This window comes from Cyprinus carpio, chromosome B23 (genome assembly GCF_018340385.1).
Source record: "Cyprinus carpio isolate SPL01 chromosome B23, ASM1834038v1, whole genome shotgun sequence".
Taxonomy (NCBI): domain Eukaryota; kingdom Metazoa; phylum Chordata; class Actinopteri; order Cypriniformes; family Cyprinidae; genus Cyprinus; species Cyprinus carpio.
This window is the reverse complement of record NC_056619.1, coordinates 13,247,029-13,263,200: the sequence shown is the minus strand read 5'-3', so window position 1 is coordinate 13,263,200 and position 16,172 is coordinate 13,247,029. Positions and strand designations below refer to the sequence as shown.

The following is a 16,172-nucleotide window of genomic DNA, read 5'->3' as shown; positions in this document are numbered from 1 at the left end:
ATTTGTTAGTTACTGGTGTGGAGATACAGGGAGGCTTAAGTACAGCGAGAATCTTTCCAACAATCAGACTTGAACTACATATTTCCTTAATGATCGCTCCTTAAAGAATCAGGCCAGGCCATGAGACACTGCACCCATGTACACTAGGTATAATGCTAAAGGAAATATGAGTGCCCAAGTCAAAGATTGTTATACAGAAAAAAGAATCTCTGCTTCTAGGCTGCCCCGCGAATATCAACAGTACCTTCAAGTCCTGGGTATCACATGCAAGGAAAAAGCAAACATTAATAAAATAACCATCAGAACCTTTAATAAACAACAGCTTTATTAGGCATTACTATCTTTACAGTATTGTCCTTATCCGTTATCCTATTATTTATTGTGCCGTTTTCTAGAAGAGTGATTAATACAGTCACTAGAGGCACCTGGCAAGTTGTACATGACTGTTGTGTATGATAGTAGATTCCTCTTACCCTCCACTTGGCCTTTGCAAAGTTTTTCTCAAATTGAGCACAGACTCCTTCCTTCAGATTCTTTTCCGAAGCCCCATTTCCAGCGATCCTAGCAAAAAAACACACACACACACACACACACACACACACACACAAAATGTTGATCCGTTGTCTCTGAAAAAAGAGCTAGCGTGTGTTTGAGTTTGTGTGTTTGTATATAATATTACCATCCATGCAAAAGGGCATCTTGTGCAGTAATTCTCAGCATCGGGTCAACCTCCATAAGTTTGCAGACCAGTTCTTTTGCTAATGACAATAAAGAGAGGAAGACTGAGGTTTAAAGCATCAAAAAAAAAAAAGGAAAAAAAAAAAGTTTTGATCAGATCAGGAACTTATATCAGATCCTGGTATTAGTACCAGCAGGGGAAATTTCATCCCAGTATGGTGAATCAAATTCAAATTCTCCAGCAACAATGCGGCAGAAGATTATCCGGTTGTGCATGTCGGTGTTCTCCTCCTCAGTTTCATCATAGAACGGAGGGTTTCCAGACAACCTACAAATGAAATTTGTATGATTTGTATTATGATCTTTTGTGTTGAATACATTAGTATGTATGAGTATATGCCGCGGATTTACTGGGATTAATTTTAAATCGAGGTTTTTTGGTGCCATAGATGCTGTATAAAACTACAGACAGGCAGTTTTTTTTTTACAGTTATAAATGTGTGGTGTCAAAATAAATGGTAAATGGGTTGATATTTTGAGACAATGTATATTTTAGAAACACTAAGCAAAAAAATTCAAAATTAATTTCATGATTTCTGACCAGTCTTCTTAAAGCAGAAATCCACAAACCCCTGTTTTAAAGAGCCAAACATAAAGATAATAATCGCTGACAAATCAATAGAATGTAAACCCAATGTATCCAACAGCAACTTACAAGATGTACATAATGACCCCCACCGCCCAACAATCAACTGGTCTTCCATAGCGATGACGAGCCACCACTTCAGGGGCTGACAGGAAATATGACAATAACAAAAAAAGATGTGAAGGTTAGTACTTCACATTCAAGTACAACTAAATAAAGAGATCATGTGATAAATTATTACCCAGGTACTCGGGTGTCCCACAGGGCTCGGTGATTGAGCCATTCTCAAACCTGGACAGGTAGAAATCCCGCAAAACGACCTTGTTGTGGTTACTCTCTCTATAGTACATCAAGTTCTCCAGCTGAAATGAAAAAAGGCACAGGGTAAAAAAAAAAAAAAAAACGAAACAAAAAATCAATACTTTAAATACATAAGTACCAATACAAGGAAAGACATGGCATTAGGCCAAAGTATGACTGAATAAGAGGTTGCTTTGTCCCAAATAATGTTGATATTCGTCTTTTAGCTGCCCAAAAGAGACCAGACAGGACACACCCTTCACCCATCTCAATGTGAAGAATGAGTTTTGTCTTTAAGATAAATCTGAAAACACACAGCTGACCCACTATACATAATATATGTATCTCAGTTCTGTGATATTTAAGCACAAGCTTTAATAAAAAATGCATCAAAGTTATATCTAAAAACACCCAGGAGGCAATACAGAATTATGCATGACTGACTAGAATGATCTTTGAGCAAATGAGATGCACATATACATGTAACAGAGAATGTCTGATGCTAATATTGTGCACAGCGTGTTGCTGCCGTGCACTAGAGGGCACTACAAACATGTTGTCTCATGACAAACAGCATCATAACGTTAATGGCTTTAGTATGAAGCATTAGAACCACAGGAGGTGGCAATACTGTTTATTGCTTTCATATTTGTTTTGAACATTAATGACACCCACAGGGAGCTCCTGCAATATTACAGATGCACAGTGTTATGAGTCGAAGAGGACTAGGCGTTTGATTAATATAACTGATTATCATTTAATACTCTGCAGACAAAAAAAAATCCCAACACACACATATATAATAACACGTTAACACCAAGTTACAGCCTTATATATTCAAACTGTTTCTTTGCATTAAAGTTAAAAAAAGGAAGCAAAAGCACAAGGTATCATAGCAAATGTCCTGTCTTTTCAATTTCATATATCAGCCCAGTTGCATTGCACGTTGCACTCCATTTTTGTATTATACACAATGCATATGAACTGCACATATGTACTTTTCATTGATAAATAATATATTATGATTGCAAACCCACCTTTAAGTTCCTGTGTACTATGTTGAGGGAGTGAAGGTACGCCACTGCTTCTAAAACCTGACGGATCACATTGGCGGCATCTCTCTCTGTGTAGTTCCCCTGGTCTAAGATCCAGTCAAACACATCTCCACCTGTGGCCCTGTGACAATCACACAGTCACAAAAATAAATGAGAAAAAGAGGGGAGATCTGAATATGTTTGTAGAGTTGATTCCTATTTATTTAATCAGCAGTAAGGTTGCTTATTCATACTTAAGTTATGGATGGATTATGCCCTGGACCAATGGGCCAATGTGTGTGTGTGTGTGTGTGTGTGTGTGTGTTTGTAATAATACAAATCTTATAAAATGATATCAATATTATAAATGTTCCATTTAAATCAAAATCGGTTCTTGCTCTTTGGCTAAACACCAAAAATAAAACATTTGGTAAATTAGTATCACAGTGCTATATTAGAAGGATTTAGGTTAACCATTAAATAAAAAATCCTGACTAAATTTGCCAAATAGCTGCAATCATAAAGAAAGTGTGCAGTTTTCAAATGTCATAATTATTATTAATATAATTAAAATAAATATTAAGGAAACAAATCTACATTTTCAGTCAAATTTAAAACTTAATCTACATCATAAATTTAAATCTGGGTCAAAAGATTTTAATTAAACCTAAAGTGATGCACAGAAGTGAAGCTGCAAAATCTTAAAATATCTTGTCAAAATGTTATATGTTACATCATAAAATATATGTAATTCGATAACTTCATGTACATTTAATTCAGTGTAACACTGACACACCATTGCCACCCAAATGACATTTGAACTTCTTCAGATATTTCATATATATATATATATATATATTGCAGAAGGATAGATTTGCTACCAGCCTCCTGTAAGCTAAATATAAGAGAACTTTTAAAATCTTAATGAAAATTGTAAATGACTGTCCAGAAACTATATTTTCTATTATAGTCACTCATTACTGTAATCTTAATAGCTTTAATAGCATGTCAGTGTCATTCAAGCAAAAGCAGATGACAAGGTTTTAATAGATTTTAGCTCTGGCTAGATGTGGATATTTGCGTGAGGAGTGGAGACAGAAGAAGTGCATTTTCTGGAGTGATGTTCTGATGCAGAGAGATGTCTCCTTGGCCTACTGAATGACACTGGGAAGGGAACAGGCAAACAGAGGTCAGACTCACAGCTCTTGAATGATGAAGAACTCTTTCCTGGTCTCGAATGCATCAATCAGCTGCAGGATGTTTGGGTGTTTGACCCTGGAATAAACACATCATGGCAAAAAGCTGAATAGTTTCTTTATCTCACATTAAATAGAGAAAAGTGCTTCAAAGAGAGTTAGAAAAGACAGAAATAATCACACCAAGGGTGATGCATACAGCATCTCTTACCCTCTCCATCTTAAAGGAGTAGTTCACCCTGCTACATTTACAATTTTGTGCTCCAGAGTTTAAAGAAAATTTGAGGTTTGAAATGACACGAATATTGATATCTGGGTGAACTATCCCTTTAAATTCTTTTCTTTGTCCTCTCAGATCAGCACTCTCACAAAACCCTACATCATCTGTTGATGCTTTGAGTCACCACATACATTTTCAAGATCATGATCTCGTTCTTGGCTGCCTTCCGCACTTTCCTGCCATCCTTCTTGAGGAATTTCTTGCACACATAGACCTTGTCCGTCTGTCGTTCCTTTACCAGGCACAGCTCACAAAATTCTTTGCTGCAAAGAGAAATTATACTGAATGCTGCATTTTATGCTGTAATTTATACCCCTTATGGTTGTTGTAATAAGCACATTACTGTGACAAGCACCTATCTATTGGGAGAAATGTATCTTAAATTAATGTTTAATGAGATCAAGCATCTGTAATTGTTGGATTGGCTTTCTTAAGGCTATAATGGCAGATCTATGCACACTCACGCCTTGAGGACCTGTCCAATCTCGTATTTGTCAGTGACGTCTGACAGGCTGTTGTATGTCCGCCCATCTCGCAGAGCAAGGCACCCAAATGGCATGACAGCATCCACCTGTCCAGAGGAGAACAAGCGTACACTCATACATACAGCCATCAATCTCAATAAAACTAATGTCATTCACTCTAGAGGAGCATGTGTCTTCACAAACTAGCCTCACCATGCCAGGTCCCACACAGAAATTGCGAAATGCTATTGAACGCTGTTTCAACACGACTGAAAAGAGATTTTCAACTAACTTCAAAATTTTTGGAACATTAACTGGAAATATTGGACCTTATTCATCCAACATATGCAGAACAATTTCTGTGTAAAACATTCTTGTGAAACAATCCATTCCTTCATAAATTGGCCCATTGGACAGAATGTGACAATTTGCTACACAGAAATTCATTCTCCTTGTGTTTCATGAATAAGGCTCACTGATTATAAGACACTTGCTGGAACAAGGGTGCAAAATAATTTTGGAAAGCCTAGAAACTCTTTAGCACTCAGAAAATGGTTTAAAGGAGGACTGACTAAATATTTTTTATTTTCTGTTCATTTTGGGTTCACAACAGTTTTTTTCCCCACCCAACTCTTTTAAAATTTAGGGCATGTCTGACATACGTATAAAATGCTGTAAATGCTTCTAGCAATAAAAGTAAATAAACAAGTGAGTAAATGAACAAATAAATAAAATTGATAATGTATCAGGGTTGTAAGTAACAAGTTTGCAGATTTGCCAAGATTAAGCTGTCACTCACTAGTGGCTTGCTAGTATGGGACCAAATTTTATAGTTAATAATAAACATATATTTTCCATATTTGCATAATACTAAGATACTAATTACCATGCTTTTCTCCCTATTAAGAAAGCAACTCCACCTAAAATACATGGTGACATTCTAATTTATTGAGATGCAATACTGTATATGTGTGTGTGTGTGTGTGTGTCATAAAAAACAATAAAAAAAAAAAAAAAAAAAATATACATACATAGATAATAGTCTATAGTAATAGATAACAACTAATATACATGCATAGATAATAGTCTATAGTAATAGATAACAACTATCACTCCAAAGAACACAATTAACATAATAAAATTGTATACCATTTGTGAAAATGTGTCATTTTGAAAATGGTCCAAATTCTGCTTGAAGAAACGGAAACCACATTTTGTATTAGATTCTGAGGAATTATCTGATGTATTACACAATGACAAGATCAGACATATAATGCTCAAGTGAAAATAATTCAACAGATGGTTGAGAGGACATGTTTGTCTGTGAGGAGAAAAAGAAGATCTTTAAGACTGATGGTATCAGTGAGGAAGAGCGTGTTGAGAGTGACAGCATCTGACAGCATCAGAAGACAGAGCGCTGGTCTGTTAGCTGTGTAATCCAGCTCCGGCTCCTGCCCCTAATCCCTAATCCCTCACATGGATCCATGCAAGGGAGGGGTCGGGATACAGTAGGAGAGGTCGGGAACAAGAGAAAGATTACATAACCAGAACATTGTGTAGGACTATGCTGTTTTCACACTGAATATCTCATATGAATGAACTGGAATATTGCTGTTTTGTCTGCTTAGAAAAGGAAGTGAAGAAATTAAAACCATCAAGGCACTTCCAGGCTTGTGCTTGACAGCTGTTCATCCTACAGCAAAGTCAACATGCCGTTTTTACTCGTACTTCTGAGATATCATGTTTGTTATATTTGCATAGCTATTTCTGTTACCTGCCTTCTGGTACCACACAAACAACCCCATAACAGTCAATTAAAATGAAATTGTGCCACGAAGAGTTGTATGTGACAGGCCTTTTAGAACATTTCCGCATTTAAATAAATAAAATATGACACCTAAAAAACATGTTACAAGAGCGCCCTGTTAGTCATGGGGCTTGTGTCTAATTTAAGATGTAGTCAAGATGAGAACAATGCTATGGTGATGTAAATTTTGAGTGGATAATATTTTTTATGTGAAGGTCGCAACAATAACAAAAACATGCTCACCCATAAATAGAATATACGAAACTACAAAGGTCCGATTTTTTTTTTTTTTTTTTTTGAACGCAAATGAAAATTAGGGCTATTTTCAAAATAGACTAATTTCCTGAATTGGATGGTTTTGGGTTAACTTGACCCCAGTCAGATACATTTCTTAAGAGTCCTTTACATAAGATGTCTTTTTGTGTTCAAATTTAACTAGATGGGGCACAACAGAATGAAAGAGAACACATGGCTCTCCAGACGTGTTTCTAAAAGTGAAACTATATTTAACTTGACATGCTATCTTAAAAATGCAACACTCATGTCAGAGCTGTGGCACAGAGGGTGGTGCATTGCTTCTGAAATATAAAAGGGCTGAAGAGCTTGAGTTTGGCTCAGACCAAATCCCCCTCTCTCTCTGTACATGGCACAATATTCAAAAGCAATATTTGAAATTAGGCTACATAAAACATACGTGAACAACAAAAACAGCAGACGGGCTGCATGAGATGCAAATTCACTCTCTTCCAACAGGTGGTGCTTATGGAACAGCAGTAGTATAGTGTTTCCTTGCTTGCTGCTGTAAACAAACCAGCACTGCACTTATAAACACTACTTCAGTATGCATTACACAGAGACAAGATGGAACGAAAATGCCATCAAAACTTTTCTGAACACAGTTCCCCTCAGAGATACATTCATATAAACCCCCACCCCAAACTGTATCACGACTAGTTTAACATTTCAACTGACTGCAATCATCAAACATTTTTATCAATTTTCAACTAGCTCAGGGTGCATCGCTACATCCCTATCTGCAAATAAAGGAAAGAAGGCTACTACTGTATTAAGTGTAAATAGCTTAAAGCCACAACAACTGAATCTCTAAACCAGTTACTAGTTTGGTCTATTTGTTTACAAAGAGTTTCCACCATTATCTAATATAAATAGCAGTCATTAAGTCTAACATTAGCATTGCCAATCTTTTGTAACATTATATTAAAACTACAGAGTTCAACAAAGTCAGAACAATGAAAGCATTGGCAGCAACTTACCTTAATAAGACCTCATCCATTTTGTACTAAATGGGAGCGTTTCGATATTGTTAGTGACTGATAAGGTGATGATCTGTAACTATCTACACAGCGGTGTGGCTCAAACCATCAAATTCATCCACGCAAACAATGTTCCTCAGCAAATGTTCTGTAGTCTTATGCCCCAACCAATAGAGGGCCAAAAGTCACACAAAGAAAAGAAATAAATAAGACTAGTCATTGGAGGATGGCTAGCTGATAATTGTGGCCCATCTGTAATACAGAGGAAGTTCTATGTTTTGAACCAGAGCTGCTACTTCCCTCCTACAGACACTTTTTAACACTCTTTCCTTATGGCATGAACATGCTGACAAGATATATTCACAGCGAGCATGGACTCCCTCCAGAGATGGATGCAAATACAGAAGGTGACATGCTTACATTAGGGTAGTGATGCACACATTTTGATTGGAACCTTGCACTAGAGTGACGGATCACATCTGACAGCTCTCGCTCATTAGTTGCACTCAATACGAGCATGTGCACTGCGTTATAGGACTCAGGTGCAGTGTAAACATGTACTGAACTGCACATCCTTCTCTCTGCGGTGCGGAAAAAGTCAATCTTGTTGAGAAGACTTTGTTAATGTTCCATAATGGGACGCGTTGGGATGAAGGATTGCTGTCTGAGAGCGTGTGATTTCTCAGATCGGTTCTGGCAAAAAATGTATGTTGTTTTAATTGGGGTCCATGCATATTTATAATGGCTATTTTTGCATAGACCCACGCCTTACATACACACACCTATCTTTGGGTCCAAAATTAGCATTCGAACATTCTCCCAGCTCGCAGAAGGCAACGCTTCCACCGGAGACAGAGTTCAAGAAAGATACAAAGACAAAGACGAGGCAGCGACAAAGGACTTGAGGGGTGCCTTCTACAATGACTAGCTTGCAATAGATGCCTCCCTCCATCATTAAAGACCATGAGACCCCCAACCATCAGCCTTTCCCAAGACAGTTCTCTGTAAAGCTGCATTCTTCTCTCTCCTGTCTGTACTGCTCTTATTAAAGCAATGAATCTTCATCTCTAGAGACAGACACATTAAACACTAGATCCAATCCCACAGGGTGGATGAGAGGAGCTGTGCTGTTCTCCAAACACATCTGAATCCAAACACATCTGAATCCCCCCCCCCCCCCCCACACACACACACACACGCAAGCAAGCACACACACTGCCTCACAATCCAGCACAGCAACAAGTTCAAAAGTCACAGCATGGAGTGTAGAAGTTTGATGTCCTCCCTTCTTCCCCTTGCTTAATCTGGTGCTAAATTATAGCGTGCAGTCCCGCGTTCATGTCCACCTCTCACAGACAAACACCATAATCATTATCATCCTGCTGGGTTTATTATGCATTTGGTGTTCTGAAACAGAATTTTGGCACCACCAGGCGCAATATTTGCCAGAGCCTCAGCTCCAGCCTCAGATGTAGTGAAAATATTGAGAAAAGACTCATTTGAAATAGTAAAGCAAATATTCTGCCTTCGGTTCAGCTTATTTGTTACAATTACATGTCATGTTGGTTTAATGTATCACAGAGCACTGTATGGGAAATGTAAACAGAACACCATTTACACTTGTGACAGATTGGAAGTAGCGATCTTTATTCCATACTGTGACATACATCCAAGTGAAAGGGATTATTGAAAAGAAAAGAACTCAGGGACTCTTCAACTTAACTTGGTTGTTGATTGGATGAAGGCAGATCTAAATGCAAGGTTACAGTCGACTTTTAGGAAGGGGTGGGGTTTATATGGACGAAATGATTGGAGAAGTCCAGACATATGTCACAAAGTCTGACATTTCACCAGAAGATATAGAACTTCCATCAAAAATTGCAAGGTCAAAGTATTTAGAAAAAACAATGAAAATTGACAAATTGTTCACAATGGATGAATCATTGATGTTAAAAAACAAAATTCACTCTGAATCGTTTTGTGAACTGAATCAAATGATTCCCTCAAAATATCTGACTCGATTGATTAGTTTACGAATCGGACATTGCAATTTCTCTCATAAGCATGCCTTAAAGAACTGAAGACTTAAATTTCAGTCTGTTCCTCACACAATATCATCACATGACTATAGTTATATAGGAATATAGTTCATGAGTCGTACAGATGACTTTTATGATAACTTTTTTGTCACACCCCTGGACTGTTTGTTGTGTTTTCTTTCCCCATGTGCTCTGTGTGACCTAGTTTCTGTCTCCTGTTCATTATGTCATTTGGTTCAGGTGTCTAGTTAATTATCTTCATTTGCCAACCTTAAGTTGTGTTCCGTTCACTGTTTTATGTCCGGACCTAAAAGTGAAAGTAATGCAGCATGTTTCCCCACGTTTTGTTGTTGTTTAGTAAGTTTTCCTTTTGAATTATTATGGTTGACCCAGAGCCCAGCCTACCACCATCCTTCTTCGTGGAGCTACAGTTTGAGCCCACCGCTGAAAGAGAGCAAGAGCCCATTGTGCGCGACCGATGGGAGAGCGACAGTGCTGAGGAGAGCAACAGTGCTGAGGATCGCCCCGGAGCCAGAGCCTCAATCGACGTCAGTCCAGGTGCACTAGCTGGCTGCCAGACATGCAACGGTGGAAGTGTCAGTAGGGAGCGAGGGCATGGAGGAATGCCCGCCCACTGCACCACCGCTAGGGATGAGCTGAGGCTGCGCTCAGAGGATGTTAACATATATGCAGACATGTCCCTTCTTCTCCCGCTTTCGTCTGAACTCTCTGCCTACCCTGAATTATCTGTCTCCCCTGAATCATCTGTCTGTCCTGAAATGACCACAGAGGTCATAACTGAACTGTCTGTTTATATTGAACTGTCTATCTGCCTGTAATTATCTGTCTGCCCTGAACTGTATGCCTATACTATAGTGACCACGGAGGTCGTTCCCCTGTCGCTTGCACTCACAGTGCTGGTAATCCCTAAATCCATGAACTCCCACCTAGGCCTCCCTCTCCCACCACCTCTGTACCAGTCCTCACCATTGCCACCGCTGACTCCTGACAGCCCCTCAGCTCACCATCTGTGCAGTGAGATCGCCACAGGTCTGCCAGTCTCCATCGTCATGGCTAGGGGATCCCTGGTTTCTGCCTCCAGCCTATGAGTCCCGGATTACGCCTCGGCCCTTTGACCCAGCGTCTCCACCATGGCTCCTAGCTTCCACCTCTCCTCTGTAGCCCTTTAGTCCACCAGCTCCGTTGGGCTCCATCATCCCTCCGGCTCCACCTTGGTCTGTCGTCGACCATGCGCCGCCTCGGGACTTTACTCCTCTGGCTAAACCTCGTCCCTCCGTCCCTCTTGCTCTGTCAGGCTCCTCCTTCCCTCCAGCTCCACCTTGGTCCTCTGTTGCTCCACCTCCACTGCGGCCTTCCAGATCCCCGCCACCACCTCGGTCGCCAGAGTCATCTGCTCCCCATCTCCCTAGCTCATCGGCTCTTCGTTCTCTGCCTTGGGATCCATGACCACCTGCTCCGCCGCCACTGGTCGGCCCCCTGGAGCTGTTAGCCCTTCCTCCACCATGGCTCCTTCCTCCATCGGCTCCACCATGGGCTACCATCATGGCTGTGGCCTGGGTCCTGCCTGGCTCCTCCAAATCCCTCCTGTCTCCTTCCTGGCACCTTCCTCCATCTCCTGGTTCTGAACTGTCACACCCCTGGACTGTTTGTTGTGTTTTTTTTCCCCATGTGCTCTGTGTGACCTAGTTTCTGTAATTTGTCCGGTCTTAATTTGTCCGGTCTACTCTGTCCCTATGTGTGTCTCCTGCCTGTTCTGTTCTGGATTTACCCTTGTGTGGATTTATTAAAGACTATTTGCATTTATCTTCATCTTCGTGCATTTATCTCACCGATGCATAATATTTATGTTTTTTTTTTGTCCTTTTGAAGTTTGAAACTCCAGTTTTCATTTTAATTTCCTGAAAAAGAGTGAGTCACTAGAACATTCTTCAAAATGTTATTCTGGAGGATAACATTTACTGCTATAACATACAATACTTCTCTGGTTTGCCTGACGTCAAAATGATACAGATCATGTGCTAAGTTTTACTTTTTAGATTTTTTTTCTGCTTTATCAAGATGCAGAAACACACTGACCTCTTTTAGTCTGACCACTTGTGAACAGATCACCTGTGTAAACACAGCCTTGGATTCATTTTTAAGTTACCCACACATGACTTGTTTCGACTCCAAAATCAATAACATGTCCAACTTTACTAGTGGATTCTTGGAATGGACTTTGGCATGAATGTAAATGGGGCAGTGTTAACCCCACCCAGGCTGAGTGAGTCCAGCTGGGCTGCTGCTCGGAGCAGCTGGATGCTCCACAGATCAGTAGAGGGAGGAGGGAAGGGCTCTCATTCACACACAAGATGCTCATCCAAACTGTCTGCTCCTAAGGAGGGAGGCTCAGAAATCTGGAGCTGATGCAAAAGGACAGCTTCCATACAGGAAGGGCAGCAAAGGCCTGGATTAAATCAATCTGTTACCCTTCAGGTGGAATGCTATAAATTGACCAGGACTGATGCCGAAGACATGGTTGAAGGTTTTGCCAGTTTCTGTAGGTTGTACATTATGTATGTGACTAGAATGAGTGCCTTATCCCTGCGTTTAAGTGCACATAGGTGAAGACACAGGCAACACAAACAGGAAGGAGAATATATTGAAAAGAAAGAATGCTTAGCAGGGAGGAAGGAGATCTGAATGAGAAAATAATCAACAGTACAATAGAGTTGAGGACTGAAGGTTAAAAGCGTGGTCACGTAACTGTGACTGGCTGATTACATGATAAAAAACAGGGATATTTTACCGAAAAAATGAAATTTTGTCATATTTACTCACTCTCATTTTCTTCCAAACCTGATGTCTGTGGGGAAAAAAGAAGATATTTTGAGAAATGTTTCAACTGTCCATAAAATGAAAGACAATGGGGTAACAAAAAAACAAACAAACAAACAAAAAAACACTGGTTTGCACTAAATTTAATTGAACATACCAAAAAGATATTTTTCTACAATGTTTTCCACAGCAGAACAGTCATACAGATTTACAGCGACATGGGGAGATAATTTACATTTTTAATTTGGTTTTGATACTTTTATTTATTTATTTTTTATAATGGATTTGGCATGCATAAGGACTTGTATTCAAGATATAAATTGTACTATTACATGCATTCCTGGGAATCAAATCCATAACCTTGGAATTTTTATAACCATATTTGACTATTCAAGCTAGTGAACACAATATTTAAATACATTTTATTTTTAATAATTAATATAAATATATATAAAAATATTGTCCTTCAAAAAAAGCTGCTCCTTATGTCTTTTTAAGTGAAAAAACTGCATCATGGAGCTAGAAAAATAAAAACCTCTACCACATGCCACTGATATGTTTGTCATACTCAAGTGGGAAGGGAAAGAAATTTTAAAACGAAAACTCCAAATGTACTGTAAAAATCAGTTCAGTGATTCATGAGAAATGTTAAAGTATCCATAATGGTATTTTGAGACTTGTGTAGGCAGAGGAGAGGAACTCATTGTGTTAAAAGACCGTAGGTACAACACGACTGTGGGAGGACAGATTTTATTCATCAGAAAGACAGAAACCATCAAAGCCTTCATTCGTCTTCCTGTCTGAGTCTTCACTCAGCTCCTATTGTCTTTAATATTAAGTGCAATCGTTACCTGTGATGACAGGTAAATTGATTTCATTGTGGTTTTGCCACAATATAATGAGGGACTCCTCGCTGCTCGCTGTAGTCTCTCTTATGCCTCTGAGAAGCTAATGCAAATGTGCATTTCCTTTTTTAAGCCATTTGCCTGCTCGCTACATGAGCGAACCCTTTGCCCCAATTATAATCAGCGATCTCCACATAGGTTCATAGTTCCCCTCATCACTGAAACTGTCTGCAAGCAACAACAGAGCAGAAAATAATTTACACCCGCCTTTTTCAATAAGCAAACTTAGCTCAGTGCGCCAATGTAAATTTACAACCTCCGTCTGCAGGAGGAACGCCGGGTGTATTTATTTATTTTTTGTCAGAATTATGGACATATTATAAAACCAAGCTCCAAAACAAATGCAAATGAAGCCTGGTAAATGGATTTCTATGAAATGATGCTCATACCACGCAGAAACCCAGAGCTGCAAACAGGTCCCGCTTCTTTGTGATGAAAAACATTTTTTAAGTTACATTAAACCCATTAGCAAAAATCAAATATAACCAAAGACATTTAAAGCTAGAAGACAGGCTTCTTGCCGATCCAGTACAGCAGGAGATGTGACTATTGCTCCGGTTTGCTATATAACGAGTTTTTAAAGCATGCTGGCAGCAGCAGTAAAAGGGCTCTTCATGAGACCCTTCTTTTAGCAATTCTGCTGCTTTTTTAACATGGATTCCTGTGTCCTAGCAGAATCTAAATGAGGTCCCTGGGGTCTCGCACAGCCGGGGCCACATACAAGACATCCACATCATTACCTTTCTCTGTCTCCCTACAGGCTGTTCTTCAGCTATAGACACTTTATATCTCCCAGTGGGGAGACAGTGGAGCTAAAACAGGAGTTGGTGTGTGTAACCTTTGGTCAATAGACCACGTGCGGATAAAAGCGGCGATTGACTGAAGCAAAAATCAATTTGACGAGTGACGAAACAGCTATAGTGCAAAAACTGGAGATACAAAACCTGCAGGAAGGATAGCAGACGAATAAAACATTATGCCTCCATTCTTCTTTGATGATGATTTGGCAGATTTCCATTTGATGGATGGAGAAAAACTAACAAAACAGGTTGTGATAGAGAATTGGAAGGGGATAAATATGCATTCGCTTACTATTGTTTATGAATTTTAGCATTACGCATTGAGTGGATTACCGCTGAAAATCAGCCAGCTAGTGGTAACTCACGCTTAAATGCAGTAATGAGAAAGGAAGATACACTTGCTTACCAACTAACTGTGATTTTAATTCAGCATTATGCACAGACCCTTTGGGTTTTGTTTCTCAGTATTTTTGGTCTGAGATGCGCTTACTCAATGGATGAACATAAACACATAACAACGCCCCTACACACACACACACATACACATTTCAGGCACAGACAGGACACATGGTCACTGATGGTTTTGAAAGTCTAATTATTATGTTAGTAATAGGGGGATTTGTGGTGACCTGGAAATTAAAGCCACCCACAGTCACTATATCCAATATTTTCAGCTGCCTGAATGAGTGTAATAATGGGGTCAGATCATACATTTTTAATCATTATTTTTTTCCCTTAGGCCTCAGTATGTTAAGCTGGTCCTACCACTAAAAACCAGTGGTATCTTGGTGTTAAATTTTTGTCCCCTCCCCAAGCAAAAATCTGTTTATAGTAATGTACTTTTTAAGACAATCACACAGCACCTGACTAAATGTTAAAGTCAATGACAATGACAGCAGAACTTTGGCCTCTCTATCGCCATCTGTGGCTTAAACATAAATCACAAGAGACTTGTGAAGTTGTTTTTTTATGGCAGTTGTGTTCAACATTTTATTGAGTTCATGCAAATCTGTCGTTCTTCACCACTGACAGTAAGAAGAAAGTCTGACAATGCATATTTCTGAAAAATATGTCATTTGAGAAAGTAATTTATCTGCCACTATAATAGCCTGGATCTTTTTTCATTACTTGCAAATATGATGTAAACAAGCAAGGACAAAATGATGTAAAGCTGAAAATTCCCCACCTGAAATTCCCCCACTAGAATCCAACAGGATAAGTCTGAACTAGCAAGTTTAGGTATATTGGTGCAGCGCCAGTGGTTGTCTTGTAGGCAACCATCAGTACCTTGAATTTGATGCAAGCAGCTATTGGTAGCCACTGCAAGCTGATCGAGAAGAGAGGTGGGTGACGTGAACTTTCTCTTTGGCTCATTGAAGACCACTCTGGCTGCTGCGATTCTTCTGGATCAGTTGCAGAGGCTTCGATAGTACATCCAGGAAGGCCCGCCAAGAGAGCATAACAACAGTCCAGTCTGAAGAGAACAAGAGCTTGGACAAGGAGTTGTGCAGTCTGCTGTGTTAGGAAGGGTCTATGTCTTCCTAATGTTATCTAAAGGCAAAACCTGCAGGACTGGGCCGTTTTAAAGCAATATGGTCCTGTGAAGCTTAACTCATCATTCATCACAACTCCAAGGTTTCCTGGCTGTCCCTGGAAGGAGTTATGGTTGACAAACCTAGCTTATAGAGAGGTTGGGAGAAGTGCTGGGTTGGCTGAGACCACGAGCAGTTCTGTCTTACAAGGTGAGTTGAAGGTGATGATCCTTTATTCCAGCCAGAAATGTCTCTCAGGACAGGTTGCAATGCGAGCAGCTACCGTCGGATCATCTTGTTAGAACTGAGAAGTAGAGTTGAATGTCTCAGCCATAGGCAATGGACAGGAAAACCCATGCTTCTGAATGACAGAGTCCTA

General features: G+C 39.6%; 1 protein-coding gene across 3 annotated transcripts in view; it reads right to left on the bottom strand.

Annotated features, from left to right (window-relative positions):
- LOC109110906 (caM kinase-like vesicle-associated protein) overlaps positions 1-16,172 on the bottom strand; it is a 49,954-nt gene that overhangs the window by 3,153 nt on the left and 30,629 nt on the right. For 2 of the 3 annotated variants that reach the window (XM_042750488.1, XM_042750490.1), the window contains 9 exons: positions 4,599-4,705; positions 4,266-4,397; positions 3,859-3,933; positions 2,662-2,800; positions 1,566-1,686; positions 1,394-1,469; positions 870-1,006; positions 680-758; positions 474-561 (listed from right to left, as the gene is read on the bottom strand). In XM_042750488.1, the coding sequence (XP_042606422.1) occupies positions 474-561; positions 680-758; positions 870-1,006; positions 1,394-1,469; positions 1,566-1,686; positions 2,662-2,800; positions 3,859-3,933; positions 4,266-4,397; positions 4,599-4,705 (954 nt within the window). Of the gene's footprint in view, positions 1-473; positions 562-679; positions 759-869; positions 1,007-1,393; positions 1,470-1,565; positions 1,687-2,661; positions 2,801-3,858; positions 3,934-4,265; positions 4,398-4,598; positions 4,706-12,559; positions 12,584-16,172 lie in introns of those variants that run through there. The other variant, XM_042750489.1, reaches the window with a different exon arrangement.